At 45.1% G+C, this 18,329-nt stretch overlaps 1 protein-coding gene across 3 annotated transcripts in view; it reads right to left on the bottom strand.

Moving 5' to 3' along the window:
• Nucleotides 1-11,021, bottom strand: part of IFNAR1 (interferon alpha and beta receptor subunit 1) — a 50,034-nt gene extending 39,013 nt beyond the window's left edge. For 2 of the 3 annotated variants that reach the window (XM_053309727.1, XM_053309730.1), the window contains exon 1: nucleotides 10,774-11,021. In XM_053309727.1, coding sequence (XP_053165702.1) covers nucleotides 10,774-10,858 — 85 coding nt within the window. In that variant the 5' untranslated portion in view covers nucleotides 10,859-11,021. Of the gene's footprint in view, nucleotides 1-10,680; nucleotides 10,748-10,773 lie in introns of those variants that run through there. The other variant, XM_053309729.1, reaches the window with a different exon arrangement.
• Nucleotides 11,022-18,329: the final 7,308 nt, after the last annotated feature.

Here is an 18,329-nt window from a genome sequence, read left to right as displayed (position 1 = left end):
TTTTCACTGCAACACTCCTCACAAGACCTTTAAACAGATCCATGCCAAGATGGACACGCTTCAAAGCAGCTGTGTTGTGCAATCTGAAGACAGTTGGGTTTACATGCACAGCTCTTACCAGAAGCAGGAGACTGGAAAGAACTGTCTGTGTTTCTTGAAGAATTGCAAATGTACAAAAAGAGTATTTAAGCAACACTGAACTGCCGACAGTTCCTTTAATACTGCAATCATATGCTTACTCATAAGCACTGCTTTTGTTGCTGCAGAAAATCACTAACAGTAACAAAACCAAAAAGAGTATTTGCCAGAGCACCACTCCTACCTTGGAATCATGCCTCCATCGTAGCTCACACAAACACAAGCGGCTGGTGGGTTTTGCACAGAATTGGCAGGAGCTGCGCCTCTCTTTTCTGGCCTACCATGGCTGCCTCTTCTACTTTTTCTTACCCTGGTTTTGAATTGAGCCGCGTGGGCTGGTCATTAGATGGTTGCTTCACCCAGCAAATGACCAGACTGCACAGCTCAATTTAAAACCGAGGAAAGAAGCTGGGTGGGGTGTAGAGAAGAGGCAGGCATAGCAGGAGGTTTTTCACACATAGCTCTATGCCTCTGGGTATCTGAAGAGCGAACCTGCTTCACAGCAGATTCGAGGCATTAGGTGGACCATTCACATAGCCATCAGCACCTCCATCAGAAGCCCCAGATTTTTTCCCCCAAAGCTGCTGGAAATAGAGGATTTTTTTAACCCGGGACATAACTCGGCGAAGTCAGAATTTGCAGCCTCCGTTCAGAGAAAAACAAAGCCCTGTCTGTTCTGGTCCCTGATAGCCCACAGGGAGGTCGTGTTAAATCCAGTGAATATGTGGACTGGCATACTCCAATCAGGAGTGGATGGGGGGGGGAGGCCTGTCTGTAAAACCTCCAGGGGAGGGGGGAGAAAGAGAGAGAGAGGCACAGCTGCCGCTGGTTCTGCGCTTGTCTGCCTCGCCTGCTTGCACCCCTAGTCTCGCCAGCTGTTCCTACAAGCAAATTGTTGCCCAAAGCTCATGCTTCGAGGGTCAGCCTCCGTTTCAGGCAAGAGTGTTGTACTTTGAGCCTTGATCCCGTCTTGGAAAGGCAGAGGCTACACCCAGTCCTCTTAATGTTTTGATGAGGCTAAATTGCTACCCCAACAGTAAAGGTCCTGGGACAATGAAAAGGTTCCCACGGAACATGCGTCCACAATTGTTCCACTGCAATCAAAGCAACTTCTAGTCATTGCTTGAATTGGCATACTACTACTAAGACTACAACAAATATTTATATACCCCCATTTTTTAAAAGTCTCAAATGGTTTACATAGAAAAATAAATAATAATAATTCAAACAAATAGAACCCAGCTGCCTTTGTGTTCCTATCTAAAGTGCTGACCCACCCAGGCAACTCCCCTGACTCACAAAAGCAACAACTATTTCCTGCCTTTTTGATCCCTTGAAGTTCTAAGATGCAGGAGTTCCTCTGCCCTTTTGTCCCCTCTCTCTCTTTCCATTTTGATTTAAAACACCCTATAACTGGACAGAGCATTTAGAATCCAGAGCCAATTCCAGATATGGAACTGCTGGTGGACATTCTACTGACCTGGAAACCTCCCATCAACATTCCTCCCTCATCCCCTGCTCCTTGGACTTGGCTTGTGGCACACATTATGCAGAAGAATTATGCAGACAATTTGGATCCTTGGATCAAGGTGCCCATATAGTAACCTTGCAGGTTCCTTGCTCCCACAGTGACGGCCTTACTGCAGCAAGGAACCCCAGATCTACCTGCCTCACCCCTCTCTTCAAATAAATCACAGCAGACGAGGAGAAGGATAAATAAACCCATCACTTCCTTTCTCTGCCCCTCACTACCTTTTCACTTTTCTTTATCTTAAAGTTAATGTTATGTCGTCGAGTTGGTGTCAACTCCTGGTGACCACAGAGCCCTGCGGTTTTCTTTGGTGGAATACAGGAGGGGTTTAACATTGCCATCTCTTGCGCAGTACGAGATAATGCCTTTCAGCATCTTCCTATATCGCTGCTGCCTGATATAGGCGTTTCCCATAGTCTAGGAAACATACCAGCGGGGATTCGAATCAGCAAACTCTTGCTCCCTAGATAAGTTACTTCCCTGATGCAGCATAACCATGTGCTTTCTCTCTCCTTTATTGGAACAGCCTTCAGTGCTGTAAATGCAATATTCAGTACCAAGTTATTGTGCTGTGCTTTTTAAGAGAACTTTTTTTCCTTTTGAAATGTTCTTGCCTTGTGGCTCTGCTTGCCCCTTTAGGATTTAAATTCCCCTAGGGGGAATGCTTCACTGTTCAGACCCAGTTTGAAGTTATTCATGCTTGCTGGTTTGGTGCTAGTCAGCCTGGTCTTACTCCACAGGATGGATAGCTGCCTACTTCCAGGCAAACAGCTGCAGATGGTAAAGGATTCCTGCAGCAGTCAGTTCCCCCAGCTTCACGATAAAATAATTCCCCAGAAAACCTGAGTTGGTGTGCCATCTATTAACATGCACACATATTCAAGGACAGAGTTCTGAGCAAGTGTGCAAACAGCAGTATGGTTACTCCAATCACTTTTCCTGCTGCTATTTTTAAATAAAATAATTTTACTAGAAAACCTGTTTGTTTTCTTACAAATTCAGTTACATGGATTTGTGGTTGGGTTTGGGGGGGGCGGGCGGGGGGGGAGCCAAAGCAAACGTACCTTTCCATGAAAAAGGGGGCAAGATTCACATTATACCACCCCACTCCATGAACTCCATTAGTAAGAACACAACAGGCATTGCTAAAAGAATTGGCATCATTGATATCACTTCTTTATGAAACCCAGTTGAAATTTTTAAATAGTCTGGTATCCATGTAAATTATAAAAGCATGTTCAAATTACCAAATTCATAGAGCAGGCCTAAAAGGGATGCAAATGGCATTTACTTTAAACCAAGACTGCACAACTTTCGCCTTCCTGGAAATTTTGAACTAAATCTCTCATCACCCCTACCACTAGCCACTATGGCTGGGGATGATGGGAGTTGTAGTTGAAAAACAATTAGAAGGCTAAAGTTGTGCTTTGGCTCATAGGGAAAGGATCACCTTCATATCCCACATCAATACTCTCTAAAGATTAGTCATCTAGATTATTAAGTGCCATAAGGATTGAAAAAGACACCCCACCCCAGAGATGCCAAGTGATTTAGCTGTTAAATTCTGGAGATTATCAATATTGTGAAAAAGCCACACTACAGAGGAAAGCAAAACACTGACGAATCACTCCAACACAATTTGAATAGGGGAAAAATTCCTCCTTGAGGAATATGTGTCAAACAGTAACTTGGAGGAGGGTTCCACTACTTAGAATAGGTTATACCGCTAACAGTACTGCATACTTTAAAAAGAAAAGCCAGTGATATCAACTGAACAGGGGGCAAGAGAAAATGCTTAGGCAAACCCATTTCTAACTGAAACAGTAAATAATACCCACTGCAAATATATTTTATTTAACATATTTTTATACCACCCAAAACTTATGTCTCTAGGTAGTTTTTGACAAAGCAAAATAAATGACAAGAGAAAGGTTAGAATGTTACAGCAATTTAAAATTTTAAAATAATATTTTTAAACAATGTTTAAACTATTAAAACAATATTTAATTAAAAACTTGGGTGAACAGATGCGTCTTTAAATACTTTTAAAAGGTTATCAGAGATGAGGAGGCTCTTATTTCAGCAGGGAGCACGTTCCAAAGCTTTGGGGTAGCAGAGGAGACGGCCGTTCCCCAAGTAGCCACCAGATGAGCTGGTGGCAACTGCAGACGGACCTCTCCTGATGATCTCAATGGGTGGGGGTTCATGATGAAGAAGATGTTCTCTTAAATACCCAGGGCTGAAATCAATTAGGGCTTTATAGGTTACTAGCTTAACTTGTACAGAGCATCTGCATGCTAGTATGTGTTTTCTCCCCTCACCCCCTGCCATAGCCCCCCTCACCTCAGAGATCTCACTCAATATGGGAGTAATATGGTCTCTCCGAGATGACCTAGAGACTGCTGCATTCTGGACCAACTGTAGTTTCCAGAGTACATACAAGGGCAGCCCCACATAGAGTGCATTGCAGTAATCCAGTCTGGAGGTTGCCTGCATATGTAACACTGTTCTGAAGTCATTTATCTCAAGAAACTGACATAGCTGGTGTACCAGCCAAAGCTGATAGAAGGCGCTTCTGGCCACTGCCTCAATCTGGGACACCAGGGAGAGGCTTGGATCCAGAAGCACCCCTAGAATGCGTATCTGTTCCTTCTGGGGAAGTGTGACCCCATCTAGAATAGGAAGATCAAACTCATTTCCTGAGTTTCATCCCTGCACAAAGAGTACCTCCGTCTTATATGGATTCAATCTCAGCTTGTTATCCCTCATCCAGCCCATCACCGCCTCCAGGCAGGCATTTAGGGAGATTATGCCCTCTCCTGATGATGCTGATTTGAAATAGATTTGGGAGCCATCAGCATAGTGATAGTACCCTGAACCAAATCACCTGAGGATCTCTCCCAGCGGTTTCATGTAGATGTTAAACAACCTTGGAGACAATACAGAGCCCTAAGGGACACCATACAAAAGTTCAGATTTTGAAGAAGAGCAGTATCCAAGGGACACCATCTGGGACTTGCCCGAGAGGTAGGAGCAGAACAACTGCAAAGCAGTGCCTCCCATTCCCAACCCCGTCAGATGCTCCAGAAGGATACTATGGTCAATAGTATCAAAAGCTGCTGAGAGGACCAAAAACACCAACAGAGTCACACTTCCTCTGTCCATTCCCAATTGGAGATCATCCATCAGGCCAACTATGGCAGTCTCTACCCCATAGCCTGCCCAAGAGCCAGTCTGAAATGGGTCTAGATAATCAGTTTCCTCCAAGACTGTCTGGAGCTGGGAGGCCACCACCCTCTCAATTCCCTTGCCCAGCCACAGAAAGTTGGAGACGGGCCTGTTGTTGCTCAACTCTGAGGGATCCAAGGTAGGCTTCTTCAGAAGTGGTCTAATAATTCCCTCCTTAAGACTAGGAGACATCCAGCCTTCCTTAAGAGAAGCATTTATAATCTCTATCAGGCCTTCTACAACAACCCCCCTGCCAGATAGTATAAGCCATGTCACTCAAGGGTCAAGAGAACAGGTGGTAGGCCGCACCATTCCAATCAGCTAACCCACATCCTCAGGAGTCGCAAACTGGAACTGATCCAACCTAACCATATAAGAGGAGTCTCCGGACACCTCCATATCAGATACTGAAGTAATTGTGGAGATGGACTCTAAGTTGGACCGAATATGAGAGATTTCCCCAATGAATTCATTAAACACATCACAGCGGGTAATCAATGGTTCCAGATTCTGATTCAAGGTTCTGATTCATATTCCAGATTATGATTCATATGACTACAATAAGTTCCTTGAAATCTCAAGTTTTTAGCCTAGTTTCGTTAAGAAAAGTAAGCTTATGAGATCACCCAGCAGATTGTGTATCCGTGCGCCCACCTATCAACTTCGCAATGCCTGGACCAATATGCACCAAATTTGATGCAGTCGTAGGGACACCTCAACAGCATAGTTTGTGATGATGACATCCACTCCAATTCAAGATCGGAGGGCTTCGTACAATGAACACCTCTATCTTGTTTGGATTCAGACTCAGTTTGCTATCTCTCATGCAGTCCATTACTGCCTCGAGGCAAACATTTAGAGAAGTTATGCCATTGCCTGATAAAGCTGACACAGAGAAACAGATTTGGGCATCACAGATTTGGGTGTCATCACTATAAATTACCTGCACCAAATCCCCTGATTATCTCTCCCAGCAGTTGCATGTAGATGTTGAAAAGCATTGGAGACAATAAGGAGCCCTGAGGGACACCATACAAAAGCTCTCACTTCGTAGAGTAAAAGTCTCCAAGTAACACCTTCTGGAATCTGTCCGAGAGGTATGAGTGGAACCACTGCAAAGCAATGCCCCCTATGCCCAGTGCCCCTATTGAAAGCTGCTGAGAGGACCAACAGAGTCACACTCCCTCTGTCAAATCCTCTTTGGAAACAAGGAGGAATCCTATCTTCCCTCAGAGAAGTATTTATAATCTCAACCAAGCCCTCTCCAACAATCTCCTTGCTTGATAATATAAGCCATGTTGGACAAGGGTCAAGAGAACAGGTGGTAGGACGTCCTCGGGAGTCACAAATCAAATTAAATTGATCCAGTTAATCACACATGAGGAATTACTGGATACCCCCAGCTCTGCACCAACAACTGAATCCAGGTTGGTTTGAATACGAGAGATTTTGTCCACAAAAAGCTCATTAAAAGCTTCACAGTGGCTAACTGATGGCTCCAAAGCTGGGGAGGAAGGGGCCTGTGTAGGTCCCCTCACCACTCTTGACAATTCAACTGTATTTGAATCTGTGGACGCAATATGCGCAGCAAAGAATCACTTCTTTGCCGTACGTATTGCCAGAGCACAGATCTTCAGTTGTACTCTGTGCTGTAATCTGTCATTCGAGTTGAATCCCCCACTTATGCTCTAGTCGTCCACCTAGCCACATCAGCTCCAATAGTTCTTCCATATACCATGGAGCTAATTTAGAAGTAGGTCAGAGAGGACACTAAGGAGTGATCGAATCTATCACTCTAGTGAACTCATTATTCCAATTTTCCACTAGGGTGTCAACAGGACACATAGCCTTGGAATCTGTATGGATCTTTACCCTGCTGGTTCTCAAGTGTGCGACTGGTAGCCCTTTGCTCCTCACCCTTTCTTCTCCTTGCCTTTCTCCTGCAGGGAGACCTGCAAGTGCACTGAATGAACCACCAGACTAAAGGATAAGTAAAACTAACCTCTTGCCTCTCTCCCCTTCTCTGCTTTTCCTTTCCACTTCCAAGCACTTTCCACCACTTTCGAGTCAGGCTTTGGTCTAAGCACCTTAGCCAAGCAAACTGATTCAAAATTAGACTTTAAGCTAAATTATTGCCAGCTATATTCTTGCCTAGGATATTAGTTAGGAACATAAGAAGCTGCTGTATACTGAGTCAGACCATTGGTCTATCTAACTCAGTATTGTCTACACAGACTGGCAGCAGCTTCTCCAAGGTTGCAGGCAGGAATCTCTCTCAGCCCTATCTTGGAGAAGCCAGAGAGGGAACTTGAAACCTTCTGCTCTTTCCAGAGCAGCTCCATCCCCTGAGCAGAATATCTTACAGTGCTCATATGTGGTCTCCCATTCAAATGCAACTAGGGCTGCCCCTCTTAGCAAGGGGAACGGGTCATGCTTGCTACCACAAAACCAGCTCTCCTCAGAGAGTTATTGCCTTACCTAACCTAACCTTTGTCTTCCTGTACCCTATTTTAAGTGGTGCAGTGGGGAAATGCTTGACTAACAAGAGGAAGGTTGCCAGTTTGAGTCCCCGCTAGTACTGTATCGGGCAGCAGCGATATAGGAAGATGCTGAAAGGCATCATCTCATACTGTGTGGGAGGAGGCAATGGTAAACCCCTCATGTATTATACCAAAGAAAACCACAGGGCTATGTGGGCGCCAGGAATCAAGATCGACCTGATGTCACACTTTACTTTACTCACCCCATTTTACATTCAATAAAACATTTAAACTGTATTTCTGTCTCTTCTACCTTTCCAAAATGCAAAACTTGCTAAAATTGATACTGAAGCCAAACTGCTCCCTCCAGCCAAGCTAATTCCCCACGCTAAGCCAAAAGCATAGTTGGAGTGTCTAACCAGCACTCCTGGGTAGTTTTGGTAACGAGATTATAGCGAAAGGAAAGTAGGGAGATTAGTTCTTACCAGAACAACTTGTTATTTTCAGTATCAGCATGAGAAAGCTCCAGCCATGGCTACTAGGATATCAAAATGTTGATACCAGCACCTCTAAGCTGCAGTTCTTGGGCTATAAACTCTGGCCTTAGTTTCAACTGTACTTGCCATCATATTCTGAGGTTTAGTCAGAAATATTTTGGATTCATTTATTCTGCGGAATTAAGTACTAAGAATGACTAGCTATCTTGCTGTTCAGCAACCTTTAAATATCTGGTTCTGCCGAACCTCTCCGCAGCCTTCAGCATCATCAGCCATAGAATGTTTGTAGACTGCCTTGCCAGAAAGGAAATGGGAGGTAGGTACCTTTGGGGTGGCTTTGCTCCTTTCTGGAGGGTTAATCCCAGAAGCTTGTGCTGGCACAATTTCCCAGCTTTGTCTGGTTCACCAACTGTAGCCTGAACTGGAAAGGGCAGATCTAATCTCTGTGATCTTGTTACATTCAAATGAGACTACTGCAATTTTCACTACAGGGAACTGTCCCCTTAAAGACAGTCTAGAAATTACAACTGGTGCAAAATGCAGCTGCTAGACTGATGGTGGGAGTAAGACATAAAATGGCCCATATTATATCTACTCCGTATCAGTTGCACTGGTTGTTGGTATATTCCTATACTCACTTTAAATGCTGGCCTTGGGTTTTAAACCTTCAAATGACTGGGGCCAGTTTACCTTAAGGAACACTTATTCCTATAGGAAATCAGAGCCTATGACTTCAGAAGTCTGACTTTTAGGCTGCCTTAACTAAATGCACCTGGCAGGCACTAGAGATGGGGCCTTCACAGGAGCAACACCACAGCTCTAGAATGCTCTTCCTGAACTACTTCTTTGCCTGCTTTTAACCAATTGCTTAAAATTTATTTTATTCTGCAAGGCTTTTAAAATAACATTAGTTATTGTTAGCTTGCTGTAGTCAGCTTTATGCGGCTGCTTTATGACATGTTAGTGTTGTATGATTGTTTTAGTGTTTGATTGTCAGCTATCTTAGGTTTGCATTGCAGGAGATATTTGTTGTTTTAGTTATTTATATAACAACAAAAGTTAGCAGCAACGTATGATGATGTATCTACCTTTTTGAAGAGATACAGAATACTATAACCATATTCATATTTTAGAATATAGGCTATGCCCACAAAGAAATCAAGAGACATTAGAAAGATTGTGCAAGTAATTATGAAGTGTCTATCTCTACACAACTGATACAAGTCTTCACATCTTCAGTTTGTAACACAGGAAGACTATAACTAATCAGAGCAAAGAGAAAGAAAAATCAAGAGTATGTATGGGTCCAAGCCATGTATTTTCTCCACTATTTTCATCAGCCCCCATTTTTCTCCATGCAAGTATAAAACAGATCTCCTTACAAATATTCATGAATTAACAAGTTTCCACAGGGAACAAAGTCATGTGGCAAACAGAACACAAATACAACACCCAGGGGCGTAGCAAGGTTGGAGTGGGCCCAGAGACAAGATTTTAAAATGGGCCTCCCCCTCACTGAAGCTCAGCTCATGAAGTAAAGAAATCTTAAATGAGGCTGAATAGTGGTAAGAAAAAGCATAGTAAAATTTATATATATGTGCCACAATTGAACATCATCCTAAATTATTTTTTTAAAGGTTTTGTAAATTGTGGACGATGCAAGTCATTTAATCGTACTAGAGAAAGACATGCTCTTCTGGTAGCTCCAGGTCTTAACACTCACATCCATTTCGGAGGATGAATACAACTGAAGAAAGCCCGGGCGGGTGCACGGCTGGGGGCGTCAGTCGTGTGATGTCTCTGGGCCCCACCACCAAGGCAGTGGGCCCCCAGACAACTGTCTCCCCTTGCCCTATTATAGTTATGCCCCTGACAATACCACTAGCGCCCGGAGAATTTCTAAAACATGAAGTGCAAGAAATCACACCTCCAGTCCTGGAAGCTAGGGGTGTGTAGAACTGGTTCCAAACAAATCGGGTTCAATTTGAACTGGCCCGGTTTGACAGATTCAAACTCGAAGCAGACTAGCCTAAAAAAAAAGGTGGCCAATCCAAATTTGGACCGGACCGGGCCCGATACAGACTGGTTCAAGGGCTATGCTTGTAAAGGGGAATCCAGTGAGAGAATTCTCCTTTACAAGCAAAGAGGTGGGGGAATCCTTTTAAAGTGTTCTCAGGGTGCCATGTAGTGGGGGGCAGAGAGAGAGCACCTAACCGGCTTCATTGTTGTCATCGTTGACTCCTCTAAACCCCACCGGCGCTGCTACCCCCCCTGCACTGGCAGCAGCCCTGACCTCTGCCGATGCTGGAACCAGACTGTTGTGGCTCAAACTGATAGGGGTGGTGGTGGCCACCAGCGGGGTTTAGAGGAGCCACAGTACCACTCTGGCAGACTTTAACACATTTAAAGGATTCCCCCACCCTTTTGCTTGTAAAGGGGAATCCTCACTGGGGCAAACCGGTTTGATCAAATGGACTGGAACACAGGTTGAACAAACTGGTTCACAGACCACTGGTTCAGTTTGAATTCGAACCTAACCACCAAACCTGGTTTCACGCAGACCACTAATGGAAGCCTTCCTTCCTGTTCAAGTATTGCTATTACAATTAGTAATTCGAATATAAACGTTCTACAAAAGAGAGTGATCACAACCAAAATATGCAAGATCGTTAGCTCTGGCTGTACAGTGACAAAGCAAAGGCAGCCAGCAGCAACTTGTCTTTAGCTACTGCTTCACACAGAGCAGGGCAGAGGCTTACCGATAATTAGCCCGGGTTGATATTATAGTCCTAACACAGAGACATACCTGCCTGGCCATTCTCTACTCTTGCCACCAGCAGACAACGCAGAAAACGTCCCACCCTTTTCCCGGTCCCAAAGCATTGGCGGGCCGACTCACCAGCATAGAGAGCGAGGTCACTAGAACAAAAAGGAATAATTCTCAGCGCTGCTACGACCACGTACACGGCGCTCGCTCCTCTCATGTCTAGCTCAAGAGTAAAGAGATGCTTCCAACTAACAAAGGCTGTCACCAGACGCTGATGCCGCCGCCACCATCTTCAAGCCAGCCTCACCACGTGACAGTGACATTTCTCATAACAAGAAAGCAACAGACGCCACCGACACCCTCCTCTTTCTCGATTTCCGTGCGCCGTTCTTGTGGCGCATGCGCAAAGGTAGAGATAGAAAGACTAGAGTATCGCAAGCCCGCTATTGTCTCTGTGCTCGGAGAGTGGGGGGGGAGGGTAGAGTTTACGAGTTCATGTATCACAAGGCGTCTACATTCAATTCAGCGCTGATTTTGGGTTGCAACTTAAGAGGTTTGAAGGGGCGATGGTGGTGTACTTTAAAAATAATGAAGCTGACTCTGAGTTGCGTTTTCTGTGTTTCTTTGCTGGAAATCCAAAACAGCTATCCTATCACTGATCAATACTCCCAGAAAGGGAGTATTCTTCTGGTGTACTAAATATACCTACGTGGGTCATAATTCTGGACACACTGCAGGGTTTTCGTAAAATACTGTCTTTCTCCCTTAACGCCGCTTTCTTTCCTCATTGGAATAGCACCACTGGGCTACATTGCAGGGCTGTTGTAAGCAACTCAACCACACACACACACACCGCCGCCACGTAATATAAGAATAATAGCTGTGTGGACTGTGTTTATTTGTTCAATTTTTATACCGCCTTTCATAAGACATCCCAAGGCGGTTTACAAAAGTTAAAATACAGTAAAGCTCTATCAAAAACACATTTAAAACCTTAAAATCAATTAAGGTTAAAAACAACGTTAAAAGTTTAAAAACAACAACTATAAAATCCATAAAACAACCCCCCAACCCCATTAAAAATACAAGCAGAAGCAGGAAAGCCGCCGAGAGACCCCCTAAGGCTGCCTGAACAAATAAAAAGGTATTTAGTTGCCTTTACAACACATTTTTAAGATTTTAAAACTGAAACAATCGCTTCCCCTCCCCCCAAGAAATAAAACCTGTTAATGAAAGAGCAACTTGGCTGGGCTGGGCTGGGCTGGGGGGGGGTGAGGCTTGACGCTCCAGGTGCCTCCCAATCACAAACCCAGGTACACTGAAGTCCTGTATTTTTCCATTGTTTTATATTGGCCATGGCAGCTGATTTTTAACCCCCAGCCATCTATATTATCACCTACATGCCTCAGGCAAGAAAAAATTGCCTCAAAGTTCACCAGAAAACTCCACCTCCAGACTGTAGTATCTACTACACCAACAACGAACTTGTCTAGAACTGTTTACATCTATGAGAAAGACTAGACACATGCCCTCTGTTTCTTGTTTTATTTGTAGTCTCCATTTTACATGTTAATTGTAACAAACCGCTATTTGTTAAAAGTGTGTGAGACAATATCACGTCTGCGTGGAAGTGAATTAATCACAATGTGTGTCCGCATTCAGCTGAGCTCTGGTTTGGGAGGATGGGGAAGTGACAATATAGATTTTTTGCAATCCGATATGCTTTGTGTGTGGGATCTCTTTCTGCCTCTGTGCTGTTTTCAACTGACTAATTATTTCAGGCTATTTAAACTCGAAGACATTGTGACAAGGGTTGAAATATGTGTATCTCACATTATGTAATTGCTTTTTGGTTCATGCTACTATTCTATGGTGCTGTGTGCACTGTGTTGTGTTGCAGTTGTGGCCCCTTATCTGTGGTATAGTTCATTAATAATTCTAGAATGAGATGATTAACGCCTTTATTAGAAAATTGTTGTAAGCCTATAGAAAAAAATATCAACTTCAGCAGCCACCAACTGACCGTAGCACAGGGGGCTCTAAACCCCACTCCAATGTGCAATGTGAAGATAAGAACAGGGCAGTTTTCAGTCAGCTTCTCCTCAGCTTCCCACCCTGCAATAAGGAGATAACTTATGCTGTGTGCAAAAAAGTGGGTATAAATTAGTTCTTCGCATTAACCTCACCCCTCCACCCAGTTAATATTTAAGGTTGAAATAACAACTTAAAATGGTTTTTCCCCCGTGACACGTCCCTCGATGAATGCAAAAGGTGGACTTTGAAGAAGCAAGATAGAAAAAGTATTGATGCTTCTGAACTTTGGTGTTGGAGAAGACTTTTGAGGATACCATGGACAGCCAGGAAAACAAACAAATGGATCATAGAACAAATCTATCCAGAATTTTCACCCGAGGCACAAATGACCAGGCTCAAACTATCATACTTTGGACACATTATACGAAGACCCAGCTCCCTTGAGAAGTCCATAATGCTGGGGAAAGTTGAAGGAAAGAGAAGAGGAGGGCGACCAGCAGCGTAGTGGATGGACTTGATTACAGCAATGAATGTAGAGGTGTAGCTATAATTGAGCAAAAAGGTTCAAAGAAACCAGGCCTCCAGCTCCTGAGGGGGCCCCAGCTCTACCCCTCCCTATTTTCTTTATTATCTTCCTCATTCTGAGGGTCCTCCAGAGAGAGGGGTGATCACGGCCCTCTCTCTCCTAACTACGCCACTGAATGAATGCCCCACTGAGAGACCTTAAAGGCCAAGGTGAAGACAGATCATCCTGGAGATAATCTATCTATGTGGTCGCTGAGTCAACCCCGACTTGATGGCACTTAATCAGTCAGTCAACAGCAGACAGATTATCGCTTCGGCAGGAAACGTCGGCAGAGCAATTAAAAAAATCGTTTAACACTTAAAAAAACAACCCCATCATATTTCCCCACAAACAAGAATACGGGGATCTGACACCGTGCCTCTTTACTTGTGTATTTCAGAAGTGAAGGGAGGGGAGGGGAGGGGAGGGGAGGGACTGGGCAATGCTGCCAAGCAGAGATATGTCAAAGTCTTGTTTCCGCTCACTCAGTCTGTCCTCTGTTAACCGGAAGGAGAAAGAGAGCAGAACAGGCGTCAAGGATAACCAGGAAGCCAGTCCTTGTTATCAGACTATAGGGCTCCCATGCACTTCTCTGAGCAGGTGGATGAGCCTGAGTGGATTGGAGGACGACGAGCCTCGACGGGTGGAGAATGACCTGGGATTGTTGCAGTGCAGAGGGCGGGGACCCAGGAGAGTCTCTCTTTCTGTTCCCATTTCTAGCAAGAGGCTTTAGCGGCTGAAGGGAGAGAGGAAGACAAGACAAAATCTGTAGCCCATCACCGTGGATGCGGGGTTGGGAATGGAGGGCACGAAACGGCAATTCTCAGCTCAGGGCTGTTGCAAAACCCCATGGCTCCTTGTCCCAGTCCAGAGAAAATTAGTTTCACCAGTCTGCCAGGCACCTTCACTGATATATTTTAAATGGTAAGCTAAGTTTGCCCTATTCAGGATCACTGGACACTTCTATCTTAGTAATATTTACTTTATTTACAAATATAAAGTTGGAATAGCAGAACACTTCTACAAGTCAGCAATAGCTTACATCCTTTCGCAGAGAGCAGCCCTGGCCCTCAATGTGCTTTCGCTCCTTCCGGGGGTATGGACCTTGGGACAAAGAGAGAAGATGGGCCCCTGCCTGCCTCCTCCTTCAGAGCCAAGAAAGGGAGAATAAAGAGCAGGCCCCCTCTTGCTCAGGGGGCCTGGGACATTTGTCCCTGTTTGCTCAATTATAGCTAGGCCCCAGGCTCTCCTTTTCTCCATTCCCCTTTCCCCAAAACTGCCTCTGTCTTTCTCTAGACCTGTTCAGCAGTATACAAAGAGTGGATGCTGAACCCAGGGACAGTGGTTCTAATGGGAGTGCACTAGCAATCTCACTTCTCCATAACTCTGCTGTCATGCTATTCACTAGCAAAGCATTTTCTGTAGACACAAAAAGCCTGCCACCACAGTTAGGGTGCTTCCTCCCATGAGCAGCATGGGGAGGGAGATGAGTGATGTGCTGGGGCAGGACTTCCAAACCACTTTCGACACTTGTCAGCGTGTCCAGCGGCATTATTTTGAATGCCTGTAGTCAGGGAGAAAATCATGTGGAGCACCCAAGGCAGGGCTGCAGAGCTTTGGTCCTCCTGCACACATTGCTTACAACTCCCATCATCCCTGACTATTGACCATTGTGACTGGTTTGGAGATGATGGGAGTTGTAGTCCAACCACAGCTGGAGAGCTGAATTTGTGCAGCCCTTTACCCAAGCGGCTGCTTTTGTTCTTTTCACACTTGAATATCAGTCTCCCTCCAATCAGGTGGAGAATATGTGCCATCTAATGGTGCAGCAGGGAAATGCTTGACTAACAAGCAGAAGGTTGCCGGTTTGAATCCCTGCTGGTACTATATCAGGCAGTAGCAATATAGGAAGATGCTGAAAGGCATCCTCTCACAGTGCACGAGAAGAGGCAATGGTAAACTCCTCCTGTATTCTACCAAAAGAAAACCACAAGGCTCTGTGGGCACCAGGAGTAGGAATCGACTTGACAGCACACTTTACCTTTACAAGATATTCTGATGGTATCAGGATACTTCAGGGCCATTAATTATCCCTTTTAGAGATATCCACTGGTCTCCTGAGCTATTAGCCAGTGATCTGCCTAACAGAAGAGTAGACCAACTAAGCATTCACCACCCTCACTTCAAACTAGTTATGACCTATAGTTCCCCTGGATGATTAAATATGATGCATATGGATTTAAATCTAACCCCATGTACTTTTTATGTCTTTATTTGGTATGACCACCATCTGGGTTTTAACTATGTTCCCATATACTTTGTCTTCATTTTATACTTATACAACTATCATTTTATTATATACTTGTTACTTTCCTTTTGTGATTGTTTTTAATAATGCCTTTTATGGCTTTTTAGGAAATTATTTAACACTGTTACTAGTAAATATTAGTAATTTGATAGTAATATATTCTGACTTTAAAAATGTGACAGGTTTTAAACAGCAACGGCCATTTTGGTTTTAGGCATTGTATCACCCTGGATACTTCTAGCTACTTTCTCTTTTAATATGTAATTAACCTAATATTTTATGCTGGTCCATGACCGTAATAAAGATTGATTTTATTCAATTCAAATTAGTTACAATAAAACCAATAAAACCAATACGTAATCAGCAACCAGCATGGGTTCAAAAGGAGTAGCAAGTGACTATACTGGCATACTTTTGCCAGCCTACAAAGGATAGGTATATTCAGGGGCTGGATTATAACACTTTGAGGCCCTAAACTATGTTAAACTTAAAAGGTCCCATAGCATTTAAAAAAAGAAATATTATTATTTTGTAATGCTATAGACAAAAAGGCATTGAAATATAAATAACAAAGCTTTATATTACACTAGCCAACCCTCACAGAGCATCTGTACACTCTTTGGGGCTGGCTGTTCCCTTCTCCCTCCTGCCCCACTCTCCCTCCCTTCTACCCCACACTCTTGCCCCCTCCCCTCCCTCCTCACTCTCACCCTCCCTTCCCCGCCCTCCCTCCCATCTCTCTCACTCTCCCCTCTCTCTCACCCTCACTCTCCCCTCTCTCTCACCCTCCTGCCCCAGTCTCTCCTGCCCTCCCCCTCCCCCTGCTCCTCTCTCTTGCCCTCCCCTCCCCTTCCCCCGCCCCACTCCCTCTTGCCCTCCCCCCTGCCCCACTCCTTCTTGCCCTCCCCCTGCATTTTTTAAAGCTCTACTTAACGGGCCGCCACCACTCCTCCTGGGCAGCAAACAGGAAAGTTCCGCCGCCCGGTTCCCTCCCACCCCAGCCTTCCACGGGCTCCTGGCCTCGGTGGGCGGTCCCAGCGTCTCCATGGCCTGGGCCGCCTTTGCAGCCGGGCCCACCAAGCCAAGTGCCACCTCTGCGGCCTGCCGAGCCCACTGCTGCCGCTTGCCAGTCTTTGGGGTCGGCCTCATTGGGGCCAGCCATCTCTCCCACCTTCTGTCCCAGTATCGGGGCCCGCCACCACTTCCTCACCCCCTCGGCTGAGCCGGGCCCACCGCCACCTTGCTGCCTCGGCCCGTGGCCACCACCTGTCACAGGGCCAGGCCTGCCTCCTCTCTCCTGGGTGTGCCAGCCAATCAGGCCCCTCCGCCGCCCAGCCAATCAGCTGGACTGCCGTGACGCACATTCCATGGCACACCCAGGAGAAATATATAGATAGATAGCAAAGATGCAACAAAAACAATCTTAACAAAAACAGTTATCTTGAAATAAGCCTAATTGCCTTAGAAGTGCCTTTAAATTGCCTTTAGAAGTGCCTTAAACGTTATGTAAAACTTGAAATTTAGTCTCTGTTTTTAATTCAGCAGCCCCTCATAATGTGAGGCCCCAAACTATAGCTTACTTAGCTTGTGCCCAAATCTGGCATTGGGTACATTGCTTATTTTGGATGACTAACTTTCCAGGTCCTTTCTAATATTGCTTCAGACCTTCTTAGCTCTATGGTGCCTGTGAGTGGTGTAGCTACCTCCAATGGGGTTCACCCATTCTCAGTAATGGAGCAATGTTACCTTTTTGGAGGTGCTGGCTCTGCCACCACTGCCACTACCCACTCACCTTGACTGCTCTCCAGCTGCTCTTTGGCCCCCATTAACTGCCATCACTGGTTGTGGTGTAGTGGTTAGAGTGCTGGGCTAGGATTGGGGAGACCTGAGTTCAAATCCCCATTCAGCCATGATACTTGCTGGGTGATTCTGGGCCAGTCACTTCTCTCTCAGCCTAACCTACTTCACAGGGTTGTTGTGAGGAGAAACCTAAGTATGTAGTACACCGCTCTGGGCTCCTTGGAAGAAGACTGGGATATAAAATGTAAATAATAATAATAATAAAAAATAATTAGTCTCTGCTTCTCACTCAGCCAACCAACACAATATAATATCACCACCCACTGTATGCCACACAATGATGTCATATCACATTGACTGGCCTGGCCCCACCAGTTAGTGGGGGGCTGAGGAGTGGTGTGCAGTTGGGCAAGTGAGCAGGCCACATGGGCAGACAAGCAAACAGGGTGTGTAGGTGGGCAGGTGAGCAAGCAGGGTAGAACAGAGGTGAGTGGCAGGGTCTGTGGCAGTACCCCTAGCAGCCTGTGTTCTTTGAATGTGGCTGCCCTGTGGTAGCTAGCTCCACCCTGGTACCTATTACACTATGCACTGTGATAACTGGTGTGATGCTTTGGGTGTCTTGTTAATGTAGTTTAAGGTTGCAGTCCTAAACACATTTACTTGGGGATCCCACTTAACATTGTAGAATTTAACCATGATCATCACAACTGTAAATGTCGAATAATACTATTGTGAATAAATGCAGCATTAGGACAGAGCAAGCCTTAATTTATGTCAGCTGGGGATGAGGACCGAGGATCAGTGTTCTAATTTTTTTCATGTGTGCAGAATGAGTTTTGTTCTGGGGTATCAAGGCAGTGTGTGCACACGTGCATTCAGAGTGGGGCCTTCCTGATTCAATGTGAGCAGGATCTGAAACTGACTGAGCAGACATTAAAAAAATGCATGAGTGCACATCTTAGAAGGAACACTGCTAAAAAG

Source organism: Hemicordylus capensis, chromosome 3, assembly GCF_027244095.1.
Source record: "Hemicordylus capensis ecotype Gifberg chromosome 3, rHemCap1.1.pri, whole genome shotgun sequence".
NCBI lineage: Eukaryota > Metazoa > Chordata > Lepidosauria > Squamata > Cordylidae > Hemicordylus > Hemicordylus capensis.
The sequence above is the reverse complement of the archived record's forward strand: the minus strand, read 5'-3'. Positions and strand labels throughout refer to the sequence as shown.